We start from the raw sequence: 19,523 nt of genomic DNA, 5'->3' as shown, positions 1-19,523 counted from the left end.
AGCGTGCCATGTGCTTTGTGTTTTGGTCGTGCAGCCGGGCTAGCCGGGCGGTGCGTGCGCCTCTTGTGAAATTTTATGTAATTTTGGAGCCAAAATTTTATCTCTTTTACTATGGAGACCACACACGTCAACTCCTGTCTCGATCAACTGTACAAACTTTTTATTGGTCGAACGAGCGGTGAGGAAAATTTGCAAGCAAGAATACGAGTATGTATGCATTTCGATGAGCTCATTCGAGGCGCTCGTTTTGACAAGCGCTCGATGAGGTGCATAACAACCTCATTATGTTCGTATCGGCTTCTCGCAGGCGATAATCAACGAAACGGCAAAGCAACCCAATCTGAAGCTGTCTTCACTTCCACTGGCATCGCCTATTGTGGAGCTTTTGGAACACATCACTGAACAAGTCTGTGGGCATGTTGGCAGATAAATATGATTTTGTGCGCCACATTTGTGCAACGATAGGAAAATTGGGTGTTTCTTGCTTGAACTCCACCAAGTGCGTTAGGTCGATGCTGTTAATATTGTTAGTGTTGAGAGAGAGAAAGTAAATTTAATGAGGGAAAGGTGGAGAGGTCGGGCGTCGATAACCTGACCTTGGCCTGCTATTTTACGAGGGGAAAAGGGAAAGGGAGAAATAGGTTATGATTGGAAACTGATGATGGCATAATACTAATACAGTGAATTGCTGTTTGCTGTTTACATTGTTGTCAGTCATCAAATGTTATACTACCTCCATTAACGCTAATTAAAGTGCCTACACCTACAAGTGGTTGTAAGTGCATTCAACGCCTTCGCTAGTAGACATTATGAAGTAATATGAAATATTCAGTCCCGTGAGTGATAGTGCCACTCGTACGCATTGCCGTAAATAAATCGAACAATTTGGCCGTTGGCTGCACATCAGTTTTGTGTATACTTAGCCATGTGTATTCACACAGTAATGGAAGCTAAGGAAGGGTTTGTAATCATGGCACTTGTTGCAATGCAGGATGCAAAACCAGACACACTTCTACTCGCCGGAACATGCATTGTTCGCCTCCTTTGCCGATTTCTGACTGCAAGCGCTGCTTCTGATGCCCTTCGACAGCTCTTGCTCATGTCTTCATGTCCAACTTCGTGGAAATCTCAGCATGCTGCATTCTTGCCGTCACCAGAGCCTGTGGCACACAGCTCGGACGCTTCGAGTCGTCCTACTTTTTACCACCTTTGCCTCATTCATGGTGCACTGAGTGCTGGCGCTGACTCCCATTTTCTCCTAACGTGCCAAAGTGGTGCCAATGCTGCGCCTTTAATCACAAAAGTCTTGAAGCCTCTCATCTTCCTAGTGCTTGATGACACTGTCTCAAGGTATCACGCTGTGAGCACTCTACTTTTGTGGTTCAGAACTCTAGCAAACACACTGAGGGAATCAGAGGCAGTAGAAGACAGCACCACAACTGCTGCTCGCGCTTTGATACGAAGCTTGTTTACACCTGAATCGGATGAGACTGCACTTGTTCTCTCCGCAGTTGATGCAAACTGGGAGTCATCAGTGAATGGAGTGTCTGATCTTACCAAGAAAGTGTACCAGTCTCTTCTCCATGTGACTTTCCCCAATAACTTGACAGGAGATGGTAGTGAGAAGTTTGGAGTAAATGCGCATGATGTGTTGCCAAGGTTTCATCAATTTCTACTGGAGAAGGCAATGCGATTGGACTGGAAGGCAAAGCCCAAGCTTCTGAGCCTTGCATGCTTGATGCATTTTGTGCCATTTCAGATGGTGAGTGTTCCTTTTCATTGGCGAGAGTCTCATCAGTTACAGAATTTGTTTCACCAGGAAAACAAATGTACAAGACAGAGCTGCTAGGCAAATTTGTCATTTCGTTGTTATTGTGTACCATCTGTGTCCTGTACACTTCTATCCTTTCACTGAATGTCTGCTAAGCCAAGTCTCAGCTATCAACTGTCCCTTGCATTATACATGTCAAATTCTTTCCGGGGATGTGCTGTTTGTCATATTTTAATTTGAGCCAAAGGTTCTCCTTATGTTATAATTATATCTAGCCAAAATGTTCCGATGATTTTCTCAGATAACTGATAATCATAAGGTAAACATTCCGCACTCAAACACAATTGCCTAGCATAGCGAGACTGTAGCGCAAAGCAGACAGGACATACGAGAAGAACGAACAACACGAGCGCTAACTTCCAACAACCTTTATTTCAGACATGCAGCACATTTATACGCCAAAGATAGGAAATCACTTGTGCTGACAGTATCACCGCCGGAGAAAAGAGAGTTCTTTATCGCATAAACTAATAGACGGAGTGCTAACACAAGTCTCTCCGCAAGCATTTATCTTCTCAGCTTCAATTATCATTCGCGTGGTCATGTCAAAATTTCTTGCTAGCACAACTGTTTGTTCCAAGCACGGTTTGCAAGTTTTCGATTCACAAGAAAGAATATGATCAACAAGAGTACTACCCTTCCCATTCTTGAAGTTACGTGCGTGTTCCATTAATCGCTGATTTAGGCACCGTCCTGTCTGTCCGATGTAGTGGCCACCGCATGATAAAGGTATCTTGTACACAACACCTTCAATGCAACTGACGTAAGGCTTCAGATGACGAGTCGTGCAAGCTCGTGCTCCGTTACTGTTTGATTTGCCAATCTTGCACAAGGAAGCGAGTTTTTTTGGAGCTGAAAATACGACAGTTGTGTTTGCCCTACGCCCAATTCTCTTTAGATTATGTGAAATTCTGTGCATATACGGCATAACAACAAAGCGTTTTCTTCCATCGGACAACGGAGGCTGTTGACACTGATTACTATTGAATTTTCTCAGAAGTTTCTCGGCGACAGATACCTGGACATCGGCAGGGTACCCAGCATTAGTCAACCTTGTGGATTGCTCTTTAAAACTTTCAGTTATCTTGTGGGTACACGACTTTTTCAGAGAGTTCTGGAAACACATGCTGACGATGGCTCTTTTTACGAGTTTTGAATGTGCGGAATGATACGGCAGTACAGGTTTATTACTGCGAGGCTGGTAGGCCCAGCAAATGCGATTAGAGTGGAAGGTGAAGATGAGGTCTAAAAACCTGATAGTGTCATTTACTGGCAATTCAGTGGTTAAAACCAGTGGGTCAAAACATTCCTTCATGACGGTCAAAATGTTAATGGCCTTTGACTCTAATGAGCCAGAGTCAGAGGTTCATCGGAGCCATCGGTTCATGCCTGGCGCCGGTTTTAAGCAACATGTTTTTATCTAAACTTGACAAGACTGTTATCAGTCGCCTTGATGGTATGGACGTGTTGCAAATCTTTAGATTTGTTGACGATTTCTTAATTCTTGTTAACAGTGACTCTGGCTCATTAGCTCGTAACGTCAAGAATGGGAAGGGTAGTACTCTTGTTGATCATATTCTTTCTTGTGAATCGAAAACTTGCAAACCGTACTTGGAACAAACAGTTGTGCTAGCAAGAAATTTTGACATGACCACGCGAATGATAATTGAAGCTGAGAAGATAAATGCTTGCGGAGAGACTTGTGTTAGCACTCCGTCTATTAGTTTATGCGATAAAGAACTCTCTTTTCTCCGGCGGTGATACTGTCAGCACAAGTGATTTCCTATCTTTGGCGTATAAATGTGCTGCATGTCTGAAATAAAGGTTGTTGGAAGTTAGCGCTCGTGTTGTTCGTTCTTCTCGTATGTCCTGTCTGCTTTGCGCTACAGTCTCGCTATGTTCACGCACCAACAAGCCCAAAAAGCCACCCTTTTGAACAATTGCCTATACTCGTTTCTTTCCCAGATCTGTAATGATTGGAATAACCGGTCTGCATCCCTAACAAGTATAACTGAAGAAGAAAACTTTTGGTCTGCGTTGCAAACCTTTTTTTTTTGGCTAGTGTTAAAACTTCTTATATGGTTATTTGTTTGCCTTCATTGTATACTGTGCTGCTTATTATATTTTGTTTTGTTATTTTTTACAGCTATGCCATCTTCCACAATTACACATGTACCTCATTGTTATTTTTATGTGCTAACTTCTATAATGAACTTTGTTTTTCAGAGATTTGTACATTTATTGTGTTCACCTTCTGTTTCTATATATCCTGTACCCTACCCTCTGTAACATACATCTGCACCCTGAGGTTATTATAAATAAATAAATAGACCAACTAGGCTAGGATACAGGATTACAGTTTCAAGTAGACAACTGCAATACACTTCAAAATTCATGTGAGAATGAAACATTGTGTCATTCACTGTTGCCTGGGCCAGATATCTTCTATTTATGAAGGTTCACGCTGCCTGCAACTCAATGCTGTCATCAATGTCTCATTGCATGTTTCAAGCAGTCATGACTGAGTGGAGTAAAAGTGTAACCCTCACTTTTTGGCTCTGATGCCTAAGATAACATGCTTCCTGCATATTGTAACTGCTGTAAAATCTTATTAATTCAGCCTTCAAGGAACCTGGAAAAAGATTCGAATCATCCGAAAGCTCAGCCATAAAAAACTGCCAAAAACTTCTTGTGTTCCGGTAATTGTGTCTAATGAACTCCTGGAATATGGCTTTTAAGATGAAAACTGAGTGACAATGACAATTTTTTATGATTTCATCGTGTGCTTTTCTTTGTGCACATTGTCGTCAATGTTAAAAAACTGCTCCAAAACCGTAAGTGCCTCTGTGGCCCATTTTTGCAGTGTGACACAGTAGCAGTGGTGCCTCTTCACAAATGGCCCCATCGCATTTTTAGGATGCTCCACCGCGCAGACGAAGCAATGTACAAAGCGGTTCAACTGGCTGACACGCACCCCTAATGGCTTAAATTTAAGAGCAGTGAAACTGAAACCATGTTTCTAGACTATATTTTGGCAGTGAGAGTTTTCCGATCATCATCATGCCTGTCATAGCTAGCATGCTTGTGGTGCTTGGGCACCAGAATTGTATGCAATTCAGGTTCAGAGAATTTTATCTGGACGATGGTACCTTGACATGACGCACAATCTGATTTAACCGATGCGAGCTTACTAATGTTCAAATTGACGGGCATCTGATGCAATGTTTCATGACCATTGGCTGGAACTGTGCTCCTAGTTTGAGTTAGTTGAATTTCTTAATTAACAAGGATTGAATTAATGACATTTTGCTGTACTTTAAACAAGAACAATACCGGCCAATAAGTTTTAGCAAGTTGCAGACCCAAGCCCTGAAGCATAAAATATCTCCCATGTTTACAACTGATTGTCACTTACAGCTCAAGTCAATGCATTGGCAGCACCGAGAAAAACTTTACTGCATTATACATTTTGGGTTGCTTACAATAGCATACTTGAAGTCCCTTGCAACAGTTAAATGAGCCTTCCTGTTAGCATGTAAAGTAGTGGCATGTATAGATGCACTGTTTTTAATTTCTAGCCTCTCTGCATCCCCTTGTTTTCCTTTCAGTGTTTGAAAATAGATGCCAATTTCACTAAGCACTGCATTCGAGGCTTGCTGGCCAATCACCTTGTGTCAGCGACAGTGGATGTCTACAAAGCGTCACTAACGTTTGGGTAGTTCTACTTTCAATACTTCTCTTTCACTTCCTGTTTGCTGATGCTAAACACACTAACGCATAGAAATCGTACTGCCTTGTAGGCAGATGGGTTACCTAATGCATACAAAGGCAGAAAAAGCTCTGTTATTAAAAAGTAAATTATTTTTGTCAGCATATGGACACTTCCGACATACTGCTCTACTTAGTAGTCTTGGGTGAAGGGAGGTGATGGAGAAAGAGCGCAGAAAATAGTGAAAGAAAAATATGTAAAAGAAACAAATTTTGGTCAGGGAATAAGTTTGTTGAAGTCGAGGTTTTTTGCGTGCATGCCAACTTCAAATTCCTTATGTAACGCAGAATTGTGGTTGCATGTTTCTTACTCAACAACTGCCTTAATTTTTCGTCTGTATTTTGTATGTGGAGAAAAGTATGGAATCCCTTTTGTCTTTCAGCAGTTCAACTGAAATGGCAAGCAAAGAAACGTGGTCTGTACACTGGAAAATGCCAATTATTGATATCATAAAGGCCGATGATGGGTTAGTATTTGCCCTCGCTTGTGTCCATAGTGGAATATCACTCTAAATAGCCTAGTTACTCCTGCAAGTATACATGTAGCTTAACTATATCTGTGGCATATTGAAAAGAAACATTCAGAAATTGCAGATTCATAGGAAACCATGTTTACTACCTAGCATGACCCGATTTAACATTGTTTTGCCGTATATTGCTAAATCAGTGAAAATGTATATGTAAGAAACAACTGGTGCTTTTTATGTTAAAATATTTTGTTTTAACAACTGGTGATATCATTTTATTAGGCTAGGTTTAAAAAGATGTGGTTTGTGGGTTTAGCATTCCAAAGCGACTCAGGCTATGAGGAACGCCGTAGTGGAGGACTCCGGAAATTTCGACCACATGGGTTCTGTGCCATTAGAAGTGATGTTGAGGTAGACCTCCCACAAGTCCTAAGATGAAAAGTTATAATCGGTTATAATTGAGTATAAATATATACAAAGTGTATATAAAAACAAGCAAGAATTCAAGCAGAAATGGGAAAGAACATATTCTTTATAACTGTATAAATATATAGTTTGAAATAAATTTTCTTTTATAAATTAGTTCCTTCTGAAAGGTTTTTTTTTACTTCACTATCTGTCTAGTCCTATACATCCCAGTTGCGACAGTGGATAGCAGTAGGCAAAGACTGCCTTCTTATTTTAAATTTATATCATCCAACATTCTGATTCAGCTGTTGCTGTTAGTCATTGTTGCATACTGTTTCATGCCTTTTCTTTGTTTTCAGGACATGTCTGCAAAACATGACGACTCACTTGCTTCCCTGGACACTCAAGAACATTTCGTGCAGCTTAGAAGAGCTGGCAGAATACTTTGAGATGCGTAAAACTGATGAAGTGTCTCTATCTTTTCTTGTGACCCTGGACCGCATCGCTACGCAAGTAGGGCTTGCATCGAAGGTGTTGGAGGCGAGTCTGAAAATTGTTACAACTGCCTGTTTTTGCATTTGATCGGTGAAAAGTAGTATTACAGTGCTGCTGACCCTTGATGGTAGTATATTTTAGTTTAGTGATGGTAGCTCAGTGTATTATATATCATTCTGTCTGCAACGACAGCATCTGTATTTCCTGCACAAAAGTGTGATCCCCCTTTCAATGAGGTGATATTTATGAGCTGCTTTTGAAGCAACCAGGATGTCAACAGTTTGCTGGTTCAAGCTATAGTTTGAAGGTATGTCATCAAGAAAAAGTATACTTGGATTTTTTTCTCCACCAAGGGCTCACAAAAGCTTGGGACTGCTTGAAAGCGGCACTTGAGTGCAAAGCTAGCCTTTATCTGTAGATTGCTACTTTCTGATAACGCTGATGGTAGTTTTGTTGAAAGCAAAGTTTTATAAGCTAGAATGGGTAAAAAACGAAATCAAGCTGCCAACACCACCTACTTTTACACAAGCAAACTGCGGTGTGTAAGGGCATTTTTTCGGGCATGGAACCTCGTGCTAGGCTATGTTTCTGCTCACTTCCAAATTATGGTCAATGGTCACTGTGTTCTTTTTCATTTTGATGTGATGAGTTTGAATACAAGAGAAAAATTTTTTTTGCTTAATTTTCATGGCAATAAATTTTCTTTTGTTGTGGGACGAGTTACCACAGCCAGAGAGAGCCACAGAATTGATTTTTACCAACAGCAAAATGTAAATGGTGTTGTCCAGTGTTCATCAGCCAGAAGAGTAATCCAGGCCTCGAGGAAGCCAATTAATTAGTTTTCAAACCGAAAACCGCTGTACTCGATTACTTTTGTGCACATAGAAAATTTATGCGCTCTCGTAATATGCTGAAACTGCAATATCAAAACTGTGAAAGATCAACATCCTAGAGATTGGAGAGTAGTTTTGAGTATGCACATATCAGCAAAATTAAGAGAAAGTAAACAGACGTTTGTAGTACTAATGACGGTACTTGTTGGCAAGAAAATAGCGGGAGACATAGTGCTAGCTTGAGCACAACAACAAAAACCTGCCTGGTTGTGGTGTACACAGTTCTGCATGTAGCATGTGAAAGGGTTAATGTTTATTTTTGGCTTTTAGATGGACATTCTGCACATAATTTAAACTATGTTGATATGTTCGTTTCCTTTTAGCCTTTGTTATATTTTTTGTTAGCTTGACAGCTTTTATACAATTTCAACTGTTGGAAGAGGAATTTAAAATTGTTAATGCAGTCTACCTTTTCGGCATTGTCATGTACTGCCTAGTGATAGAATTTAGTCATTCATATATTGGGGGTTTGCAGAGGTTGGAGGTTTTTGTACTTAATTCATATCTTGTTCATGCAGGACTCGTTGCTGGCACAGTGTCTTGTGCACCAGTCTAATGCAATTCGGATAGAAGCATTCAACCTGTGTTGTTCATCATACATACATCATCCAGGTGTGATTTTAGTTTTGCCATTCGAGTTTTATGTGAAATCATTTGAAATAGAAGTTAGTGTCCTGGTGTTACGTTTTACATAGGCCTGCGGGGAAGAAAAAAAATAAATGTAACGGCCAAACGCAGCACATGAAAATGTCTACAGTGTTGTCCATCTTATTATTATTTTTTGTAAGCGCGATAGGAATTTGTAAGGGTTCGTGACTTGTAATCACTCTGTAGGCTCCGCATGCGTGCAGCACTCTGAACAATTTTCGTGAAGTTCACATCTACTGGAGTTTATAAAATGCACCTTTCAAGCTGCGGGCAACAAAGCAAAAAATTTGTGACAGAAAAAAAGCTAGATTGAGCCGCATTCATGACACCCGTAAACCTTCAAGGCGTTGGCGAAACATGTAAGCCATGGAACAGAGTGAATGTCAAGCACCGACAGAGTGCAAAAAAAGTCTCACTTTGGTCGGTGTGTTATTGCCGTCTCCCACAAGCTAATGTAGGCTGTCAGAAATGCTGGAATGTGGTATAGCACTACCGCGAGATGATATTTGTGCGATAATATCTGGGAATGCTGTCACACCATGTAACTGACAATTTTGTATTGCTTAAGCATCTGTAGGACACAGAGCGTGACTGGCACATGAAAATATACCAACGAGAAAACACAGCACCTGGGAATGTAGCAGTGGCTGTTTACTTATATAGGGATTGACAATTTGTTTCCTTTTTTTTTTATAGTATCATAAGAGTACCCACAAAAGATAACATTTGCTTATTGCTTTCCTTTTTGCCATATTTGCAAACTTTCTGTATTTTGGTTCCTGTCATTTGTTGCCTGTAGTATCAGCAATGCTTGATCTGATCACTCATCTTTAGGCTTGTGTGAAAATTGTATCTTTCTTTTAAATGAAACGTAAGTGAATAGTCATTTTCCTCAAATAATGTTGAAGCAAAAATTTTGAATTTTTTTGGCAACACAGGGCCATTACATAAAAACAGAGAATATTCAATGCAGCTTTGTCACACTTGTCGAAGTTGCTTCAACCCTCTGAAAAAAAAAAAAATAAATAAATTATCAGCCATGGTGGCTGAGTGGGTAAGATGCTTGGTTGTGGACTGGAATACCCAGGTTCGAACCTGATCACAGCGGCTACATTTTGATGGAGGCTAAATGCAAAAGGCGTCCCTGTGCTGTGGGATGCATGTGCACAGTAAAACTCCCCAGATGGTCAAACTATTCCATATCCCTTCACTATGGCACCTCTTTTCTCTTTTTCTTTCGCTCTCGGCATTATTTCCTAAAGTGGGGTTGAGGTGTCCACCGAGAAGTATGATGGATACTGCGCCTTTCCTTTCCTAAGGACCTTTTATTTTATTTAAATGTATATGGTACTTAAGTAAAATAAATGGTCTTTAGGGAAGGAAAGGCGCAGTATCCATCATACTTCTCGATGGACACCTCAACCCCACTTTAGGGAAAATATTTATTGAAATAAAGATGCCATCTTCAGGAAGTATGTCAAGGCCAGAGCACACAAAGCCAGTACTCTGGAAGCATTTACTTGAAATAAATACTTTAAGATTTCGAATACCAACCATGCGAATCAAATTGGACATTGTAACTTATTCAGAAATGTGGCGCAACAAACACAAACACAAGAGAGGATACACAACACACGCGCACACTACCAACTGTAATAAGAACTGAAAACACTTCCTCTTCACCACTCCTCCTCTTCCACACTCAGGCACATCTCATCTTTCTCTTCTTCTCATCTTCCTCTTCTTTGCCAAGGGGATAGTGGCACTTTCTTCCTCGCAGACATGGCAGTCACAAATTCTACTAGAAGAAGAGGAAGATGAGATTGGTGACTGCCAGGTTCCGACGATGTTTATAGTCTGCAAGGAAGAAAGTGCCACTATCCCCTTGGCAAAGAAGAGGAAGATGAGATGTGCCTGAGTGTGGAAGAGGAGGAGTGGTGAAGAGGAAGTGTTTTCAGTTCTTATTACAGTTGGTAGTGTGCGCGTGTGTTGTGTATCTTCTCTTGTGTTTGTGTTTGTTGCGCCACATTTCTGAATAAGATGCAGCACCAACTAGCCCCTCAAGCCATTATTTTGGACATTGTAATTTTACAATTGACTGATCATTCAATTTTACTGCCAAATATTTGCACAAACTTACACATCCTGGTGACATCGCAGTAGTTTTTTATTGAATAATGCCCCAGTGAGGACGCTGTAGGTACCCTGTATAAATAAATAAACTGGTCATTTTTTTTATGAGAAAGAATTAGCCTTTCCTTCAACTTGTTGACTTTGGACTGACTATTCAATTTTACTGCCAAATATTTGCACAAACTTACAGATCCTGTTGACATCGCGGTAGTTTTCTATTGAACTAAAGTCATTTTTTTTTTTATGACAAAGAATTTGTCTTTCCTTCAACTTGTTGACTTTGAACAACGGAGATACATATTTTGCTGCACAATCAACCAGAATTTCTGTAACACTCTATTACAAAAGAAAAGAGGGCCTTTACATAGATGCATGTTGAAAAATCTACTTGGACTCGAAAGTCTTTTAGTCATTTGTGATAGCTGTCCATTCACACACTGGTTCAAATAAACAGACCGAGGCAATGTGCCTTCTAGAGCCGCCTTAGTGGTGCAGTGTTTAGGGTGCTCGACAGGTGTGCTCTAGGATGTGGGATCTTATCCTGGCCGCGGCGGTTGCTTTTCGATGGAAGCGAAAAGCAAAGCATCCGTGTGCTATGCGATGTCAGTGCACGTTAAAGAATCCCAGGTGGTCGAAATTTCCGGAGCTTTTCACTATATCGTCTCTCATAGCCTCAGTTGCATTGGGACATTAAACCCCACGACCTAAACCTCAGTGTGCCTTCTGTGTGTGACATTTGCTGTTTTGGTCCTCAGAAAAGTCGGAGGATCACCTTCCACACATAGTGCAATTCGTAAAGGCCAACCTGAACATAGATGACTCCTGGTTTCGGTCGAGGCTCATGGTGCAGCTGGAGAATGTCTGTGTGGCTTTGCGGGAATGCATGGTGTCTGAATTCAACAGAGCGGCACGGCAGAAACGAAAACCAGAAGTCCCGGGGAATCGCTATACTGCGGCATTTTGTAAGTACAGATTTGCACTAGCTGTTGTATCAACCTCAGGGTCAATCTAACGTCTCTTTTTCTTTGGTGAGACAAAGGTGGTATTTGGCACTAAAAGTTTGTTTGTTTGTTTGTTTGTTTGTTTGTTTGTTTGTTTGTTTGTTTGTTGCTTCACTCTGTACATGTGCTGTTGACCTTTTCCAGGACCATACATATGTTAGAAAAGAAAAACAAAGATACCACCTTGCAGTTATCTCTTTTGGCTGAAGAAATGGGAATGAGTCATTGACTCCAGTTTGTCACGCTCTCGTCCCTTCCTGCCCATAAGGAAACAATTCTTTTTTTTTTTTTAAAGTGCTAGTGAGACCGTCTTTACTGAGGAAGGTAAACACCTGTTTGCAGGCAGCGAAAGAGCCATTGAGGTGTCGTGGTTCTAGCAACGGATAAAAATTGACATCACATCTGTGTTTTTTTTTTTTTCTTTTTTTTTTTTGCCTATAAGCTTTGGTGACTGACAGAAAAAAATAGGTCACCAGTACTTTAGTTGCAAGCCCTTGTGAAGTGTCTGGTGTAATGAGACTTTGATTAAGAAATTTTTTTAGCAAACAGTTTTGGAGATCAACAGATATCTGATGTGTTTCTTTCGTGCTTGCATCACAGCAAAGGCAGCTCATTCGAACGGCATCTGCAATTGTTTTCCCAAGGTCATGAAACAGCTATGACTGAACAAGCTTGCCTAACATTGTCATGCCAAATTATGGCCTGTGGTGCATTTTGTGGGGTATGATCATTAATTTAAATCAATGAACTTAGATATTAGCATCTCCTGCTGACTTGAGTACCCATGTCCGACTTTCAACTCATTCTGCACTTAGCCAGAGACTGTGACGGCTTGCAGCCACTGGAGGTTCTATTTGGGCAGGTTTATGAGCAAAATGTTGAGTGCTGCCCGCCTACTGATTATTAAAAACAGGACAGCGTTGTGACATCTCGTTTTCTTTTCTGTGCATCTTCAGGTTTCATCAGGGAAATGGTAGTGGTCTCAGTTGAAAACTTGTTTCCTGGTGCCAACTACCAGAGGGCCATAACTTCGCTGGGAATCCTCGAATCACTTGCAAACATTTTTCGTGTGGATCCGTCTGGGAAACAAAGAACAACTCATAAGAGAGGCAGGTCTATTTCTGATTGCCTGAAATTTCATCTGGTTCGGTGTTTCCCTCATTTCCTGTAGCAGCACGAAATTGAAATTTCGGTGAATGGAGAGCGAATGTGTGCAGTATTCCGCGGGTTGCTAAGACGTTGGCTTTTCCTTGCGCCCTAACAAGCCTTGTGTGTGACCTTGGTATAGGTATATCAGGTAATGGTGAAAAAATAAAAAGCATTGCCTTATGTTCGGTTCTGAACCAAAGGACAGTGTGGTTCAGAAAGCAAGGTGCTTTCTGAGCCAGCTTATTCTTGTAAAAGCTCGCATTACCTTTGTTCAAATATGTTAATTAATACTGCTTTCAACATGTCCCATCTACTATCACTCCGCGTGGGCTGCTGGAACTGCATGTAATGCTTGTCGCGTTAACTCGGTTAGGTAAGTGTATGGAGGAGCAAGCATGTCAAATAATCAGCAGAACTTCGTTCCTAATTCTACCTTCTACCAGAATTCAGATGCTGAAGCTTATCACTTTCCCATCAGTCTGTTGTTACTACTGATGTCTGCAAACATAATATCATATAAAAAAGTGTGGCCGCTAAAATACAATACCATAAAAAATTATAAAATCTGCAATATTTGCAGAATCATGGGGAGCTAGGTGCCTAGAGTATTGTTCATGATAACTCTGTACTTGTGCGTATCTTCAAGTCCATTGTTGGTGTAGTGACTTCATTGCTTCCAGAAGTCAACGGTAGAGTACTAGCACGTGCTCCCGTTTTCTTGCATTTACATTTGTTACGCTTATTGCGCAGAAGGCCTTACACACAAAAAATTTAATCAGGAATCTGTAATATTACAAATCTACTACTAGCGTTTTTGACTACTGAGGCTATTTGTCTTTCTTCAGAAATTCTGGTTTCCATTATCTTGTTGCAAATTGCTGCAAGCAAACTGATTCAGCGAGAACCTCTGGATGCATGCCATGCCTGTTTGGCCTTTGGACTTAAGGTAAAATGAGAGAATATTGCCCAATCATCACAGCTTTCACTTTGAAGTGTGTAAGTGAAGTAATTAGGTGTTCACTGGCATGACGTTGTGTATTGTGGCTCGGTATACACTATATACACTTACATTGATTGCACCTTGGATAATTACTTCTCTTCCATAGTACCAAAGTTGACGCAAGGAGCCTTGCGGCAAAAAGCAGAAATTTTGGGTAGCTTTTTAATCTACATGTCATTGAGGAGGTGACTCTTAATGTCTAGGAAGGTCCATACTTTTGATTGATTTTTGTCCATTTTCATAAGCATGCTTCAAAGTTCAACCACAATTTCAGGAAATATTTGCTCAAGGCTTTTTGCTACATGTTTCATTGATGACAGCAGCACGCAATTCCATTCTACAGCTGCAGTCTTTTCAGAGTTTTTCTTTCTTTCTGTGAGGATACTATTGTGTTTTAGGGAATAATAGAGTTTAATTCAATTCTATTAAAGCTTGGTTGTTTGTAAACACAGAAATGTACTTTATATGGAACCAAAAAGCTGTATCAGTCTACAAATGTCTAACCCTTGCAGTCTGATTTTGGGTTTCATTAAACATAGGCCAAAAAGCCATAAATATTTTGACATTGTCTCTCCGACAACCAAACCTTGCTGCTTGATTGTTTGGAAATCAGTTTTGTGTAACTATTTCTTTTATCCTTGTTAGAAACCTTGGAGAAGTTCTTTGCCTCTGAGACAAATAGGTTTGGATTGGAATCCATGCAAGGCACAATCAGGGCAGCTTGCCTGAAAGCACTTTTTCATAATGTGGTAGAGGTAAGAGCGGTATTTCTACATTGCTGAGTGTTCATGTGTATCCTATTAAATGCTGCTTTTAATAATGACCGTTTCATGTCTTGTCATCAAATTATATTAACGAAGTCAGGGTCCCTAGAATTTGAACAAAACTTGCAATGATATGCTTGTGCTCCAAAGGAAATAAAGAAATATTTTGGTCTGTACAGTAGCAAATACTTTTACAAACATTCCATCTTAGAATAATCTAGAAAACATTCACTAGGGTCACATTGTTTACATCAGTGAACTTTAATCACTAGGTTAGCTGTCTGGGTTACACCGTGGTCTGAGCCATTTGGTGAAACATACATGAGGGGCACACAGTACGAGAGAAGGGAGTACTGTGTCCTTGTTTTTGTGTCTTTTCCCTCCATACGTCGCGCACCACTTTTTTGAGCAGTAGTTTACTAGCAGGTTGTTTTTAAGGTTCTTGCTTTTTTTTTCTTTTATTCAAAATTATGGTTATGGTATTTCAAATTCTGAAACGTAGTCCATAGTTGATGGCACAATGACTATGAAGAGTGGATGTGCAGATGTATTGATGTATTCATGTTTGCAAATCTCTGGAAAATTTAGTGCTGCTGCTGTGACATACAAGTCTTGCAAACATTAATCCCTCGGTCACTGCCTCTTGTAGCCGGAGTTTCTGAAAGTTTGAAATCTTCCAGCTCATTGGTTTTCAGTGCCAACTTTATACCGAAATGTTGTCAGAGGTTCACAGCAGCAAACAGTAACTTGAATGCCAGAATTTGGAGGGTTAACACAGTGTGCATTGACCATGATGATGGTGACATTTTTTATTGAAGAAAAAAAAAAAGCATGGTTTCAGAGCCTAGAACAGTCAGTGAGGCATTGCTTTTTTCTGTCGTCATGCACTTTGTGCTGCTTTGTGGTACAACATTGTACTTATGTTGTCGAGTTTATTTTTCTGGACTCGTGTAGCAGCACTAGGCTTGCAAAGCTTGAACAGTTGTAACTGTTTTTCAGGTAAAGCATGTCACCAGAAATTGAGAACATGTTTAGGGATATTTAAATTTGTCCCTTGATCAGGGTGATGGTTCTGCAGTATTTTAGTCCAAGATGTTTACATTTGAAGTTGGGCATGCCTGATCATTGAAGATTATATAAGAAAATTACAGGAGCCCAAGAGGTTTAAACGTTCATGCTAACTAGGTTTGTTGCCGCTAGAGAAAGGCAGAGAGTTCCATTTTCATTTCTCACCAGCCTTTTTGTTTCAATAATTTCTAAGCTTTGCTGTTAATACCATCAAGGGCATTAAATTGCCACAGACATTGAGTTTTTCTCTGAGAGCTTTCTTACTATCAGGAGTGATATCTGATGAAAGGCTTCTGAATCAGTTTCTTTACACGTCAAAACTATAGCCCAGTGCTGAAGGGCAGAGTGAAGCATTAGGAACTTGTGAAAAGCAGGATGTCCATCTGTCCTAAAGTCTGTATGCCGCAGAAGAAAACATGAAGTGCACAGCTACTTACAATTTTTGGATTTTCCTCGTTATTATTTACCTCAGCGCAGGTCAATGCAGCTGTCAATATTTTTTTCGAAGGAGAAGTAATAAAATTGAGGGGAACTTTATAGCAGAACACAGTACACATTAATCCTTGAATACCCCACTATTTCCCCAGAAGAAATTTCAAGCAGTAATGGTAAATCACCACGCACATTCTACATGTTGAAGTGGAGACAGCTGCAAGGGCATTACTATCACTATACTAGGCAGAGTGAGAGGACGCCTCTCTGCTTCTGGTTAATGATGGCTTGCCACCCATTTCAAAACCAGCATCTTTGTCAATGTTTACCAGTCTTGTGTTGCTTTATCCAAGTCAAGTTGTGTCTTGCACACAGGTGCGTCTATCGGCATTTCGGCTTCTGACCACTGAAGACTGTCCACTTTTCAAAAGTGGCGGCGATCTTCAGCGTGCAGTGCAGGTCACTGCAGACAGGTACCTGACCAGTCCGAGGCCCCAAGACAACGCGGTCGGTGCGCTGCTTATTCGACTCTACCTCACCAAGTAGGCACCTTGTTCTGACTTGTTACTCTCTCGTATCGTTGCGTTAAGTTAATGTTACGTGATCATTGTGTTCAGACTTCAATTTTCAGTTTTGGAATAATGATCTGCACATTGCATTTCTGATCCTTTACCAAACCCCTGATATTCACTGAAAAGTATCATGCTTTATTGCTGAGCAGCAAGGCCATGTGCTGAAGTCCACTTTTATTCAAGTCCAGATTTGGTTCAGATTACAACTTTTCAGGGCTCTTATGCTAAAAGAGCAACTGTTCGATCATTTAATGTTGCACTGTACCAGCATCATGATCGTATGATGTAGTGAAATCAAGTGCTAAGTTTTAAAACTTCTCTTTGATCGTTCTTTGGTGCCTCATAGTGAAATAGGTACAATTTATGCTTGTGGTTAGTATGTGGCATCTTTTCCTCATTGAGGCTGATTGAATGGGCTACTTACAAAAACCACTTAAAAATGTTTTATAGCCTGTCACCATGAAAGCTCCCGATGAAAGTTTAAGTTGAGCATCCAAAGTGACTTTTTTCCTTCTTTCTTTCTTTCTAGCTTGAGAAAGAAGCCAAGCCATCTCATTGCCAAGCTTGAGGAAATTTGCAGCTCGGGTGAGAAGTCTTTGGCAGCGTTTCAACAAGACCCCGTATCTGCATCTGCGAGCTTTCCACTTCATGGTACGTACACCTGTTCTGTACATATGCACAGGCTTGGAAAAGCCTAAAACAATGTTGTGTCTAAAAAAATGAGAAGAGTTCAAAGCTGCTGAACCGAATGTAGAGCGAAAGCATTAGCTGCAAGTGACTGAGCGCTCTTCGTCTTCTTCTTTTTCGTCTTCCACGGTGCCACCTAGCACAGGGTGCTATGGTAACACGGTGCCATGGTAACACGGTGCCATGGTAACACGGTGCCACGCTGACGGCTTGAATGCCTAGCGCAGTGTAGCTTTCGCTATAAAAACTTTTTACTTATAAAATTTAAAAAGGTCCTAAATAATTGAGTTAGGCTGAACTTACTTCACTTTGCATTCATTCACTGAAGCAGATGACACTGTTGATTCACGTCTCTTTTGTATAGACATACCTAGATAATTTGCTGCAGTAATAAATAGATTATTCCTTTCCTTCCTATGTTGGAAGTTGATTAGTTGTTAGTTTGGTTTATATAGTGTTTAGCGTCCCAAAGCAACTCAGCCTATAAGAGACAGCATAGTGAAGAAGTTCAGAAATTTCAGCGGCCTGAGGTTCTTTTAACGTGCACTGACATTGCTCAGTGCTCAAGTTCCTTGCTTTTCGCCTGCTCTGAAAAGAGACTCCTGCTGCCAGGATTCGATCCTGTATTCTTGGTTTTTGCAATTAGGCGCCCTAACCACTTAGCCACCGCAGAGCAGTTGTCAGCCATGTTAGATATACTGTGTGCTTTAAATAATGGATGTTGTCATATGCAATGCTTTAAGAGAACTTATAATGGCAAGTGGAGACTGTATTCTACTGCATAGGAAGAGAGTGCAAGTTTTTGTCATGTTACTTCCACTTGACTGCCAGAAAAAGTTGTGGCAGAGTATAGCAGATGATGTGTAATGAAAAGTGGAGCCTCCCAGTCTACACAGAGGCATGTAAGGTTGCGGGGAAATGCAAAACTGCATTGCTTAATGATATGGCACCACCGTCTCACCAAGGACCATACTTCCTTACCTTATTTTCTCATTTGGTTGAGTGTAGCTGTGGTGTGCGTGTCAAGAATGCTAACCATTTTCATGTAAAACCAAATTTCAAAAATTGAATTTGAAATGTCCATCTTCTAGTTTTAATGATCACACTTCATACGTTTATGGATATCTTTATAAACATACTATACTACAACAAAGCCTCAATATATTGGACATAATCCTCCAAAACCTTTCTAAAATATATCTGCCAGATTTATGCAATTTTTACTTTGTATACAGAGTGTGACTGGGCATAAAACGGATATGTCGCCAAGTGTTACCAAGTTTCGCCGCGCTTCACAGTTGGCTGGTAATAGCACAGCAAACGTTCATACCGTATTTGTGCATTTTTTTTTTAAAGGGGGGGGGGGGAGGCTCGTCAGAAAAGATGTGAAAGATGTATGGTTGAAAAGCGTTCTTTCCTCTAACTTATGTTGTCATTGCTACGGAATCTGTGGCATAGATGACTGCAGCCTCGCAGTCACCTAAGGTGCAGCATCCAACTCAGGTCAACTGTTGCATGTTACACAACTGTGATGAGGGGAAACTGCCTGAGCTAAAATTTGGTTTGCTGTCGTAAGCCTTAGCTTTCTTTTGTGGGGAAGCCAATCTAACTAGCATTTGGCGCTGCTTTTGCTCTCTCCGGAATTGCCGCAAGAGCCCCCAAAAATGTCCACTAAAACTTTGAAAATCCCCCTTCTTCTTAATAATTGCCTGAGGTGCTGGTCCTTCAATGATTGAGTTGCTCCTCTTTCGCATGCATATTTAAAGAAGTTTTGTATCATTGATTTTGGCTATATAGAAACTATTTAGTGATTTTTAGTAAGTATTAATTTTAATGAGGTTTGATATTCCTGTAATGGTCCTCACTGGAGCAATCATAACTTTGCTTCCCTTTCTGTACTGCTGCATTGGGTGAGCAAAACAAGGTATACTAATTGTTCTGACAGCTATTCCTCATTGATGCTCCCGTCTTTATTACAGGAATTCTGTTGACACTAGTGACCTGCCTTAGTGATGTAAAGTGCATACTGGCAACAGTACAGGCTTGCAGTGCAGATGGGGGAAATGACCTACTCAGCTCCATTCTCAGCAGAGCTGTGTGTCTCGCAAAGAGCTCTCTCTTGCATGCTCTTCTCATCATGGTGCCAAGGAGCAAGCAGCAGACCCTTGGTCAGTACGCACTTCAGCACTAGGTATTGCCTGATGTAT

General features: G+C 40.6%; 1 protein-coding gene across 4 annotated transcripts in view; it reads left to right on the top strand.

The window, feature by feature from the left end:
- LOC146175577 (tRNA (32-2'-O)-methyltransferase regulator THADA) overlaps positions 1 to 19,523 on the top strand; it is a 38,044-nt gene continuing 18,521 nt past the window's right edge. Inside the window, exons 1-13 of one of the 4 annotated variants that reach the window (XM_084581976.1) lie at positions 1 to 207; positions 308 to 406; positions 992 to 1,762; positions 5,440 to 5,546; positions 5,986 to 6,066; positions 6,834 to 7,014; positions 8,381 to 8,474; positions 11,399 to 11,605; positions 12,601 to 12,753; positions 14,439 to 14,548; positions 16,433 to 16,599; positions 17,159 to 17,280; positions 19,296 to 19,484. In XM_084581976.1, the coding sequence (XP_084438102.1) occupies positions 112 to 207; positions 308 to 406; positions 992 to 1,762; positions 5,440 to 5,546; positions 5,986 to 6,066; positions 6,834 to 7,014; positions 8,381 to 8,474; positions 11,399 to 11,605; positions 12,601 to 12,753; positions 14,439 to 14,548; positions 16,433 to 16,599; positions 17,159 to 17,280; positions 19,296 to 19,484 (2,377 nt within the window). In that variant the 5' untranslated portion in view covers positions 1 to 111. Of the gene's footprint in view, positions 208 to 307; positions 415 to 991; positions 1,763 to 5,439; positions 5,547 to 5,982; positions 6,067 to 6,833; positions 7,015 to 8,380; positions 8,475 to 11,398; positions 11,606 to 12,600; positions 12,754 to 14,438; positions 14,549 to 16,432; positions 16,600 to 17,158; positions 17,281 to 19,295; positions 19,485 to 19,523 lie in introns of those variants that run through there. The other 3 variants (XM_084581977.1, XM_084581975.1, XM_084581978.1) reach the window with 3 other exon arrangements.

This window comes from Amblyomma maculatum, chromosome 10, assembly GCF_055883805.1.
Source record: "Amblyomma maculatum isolate TAMU_Amacu chromosome 10, ASM5588380v1, whole genome shotgun sequence".
Taxonomy (NCBI): domain Eukaryota; kingdom Metazoa; phylum Arthropoda; class Arachnida; order Ixodida; family Ixodidae; genus Amblyomma; species Amblyomma maculatum.
Note: the sequence above shows the minus strand (reverse complement) of the source record. Positions and strands in the feature narration are given on the sequence as shown.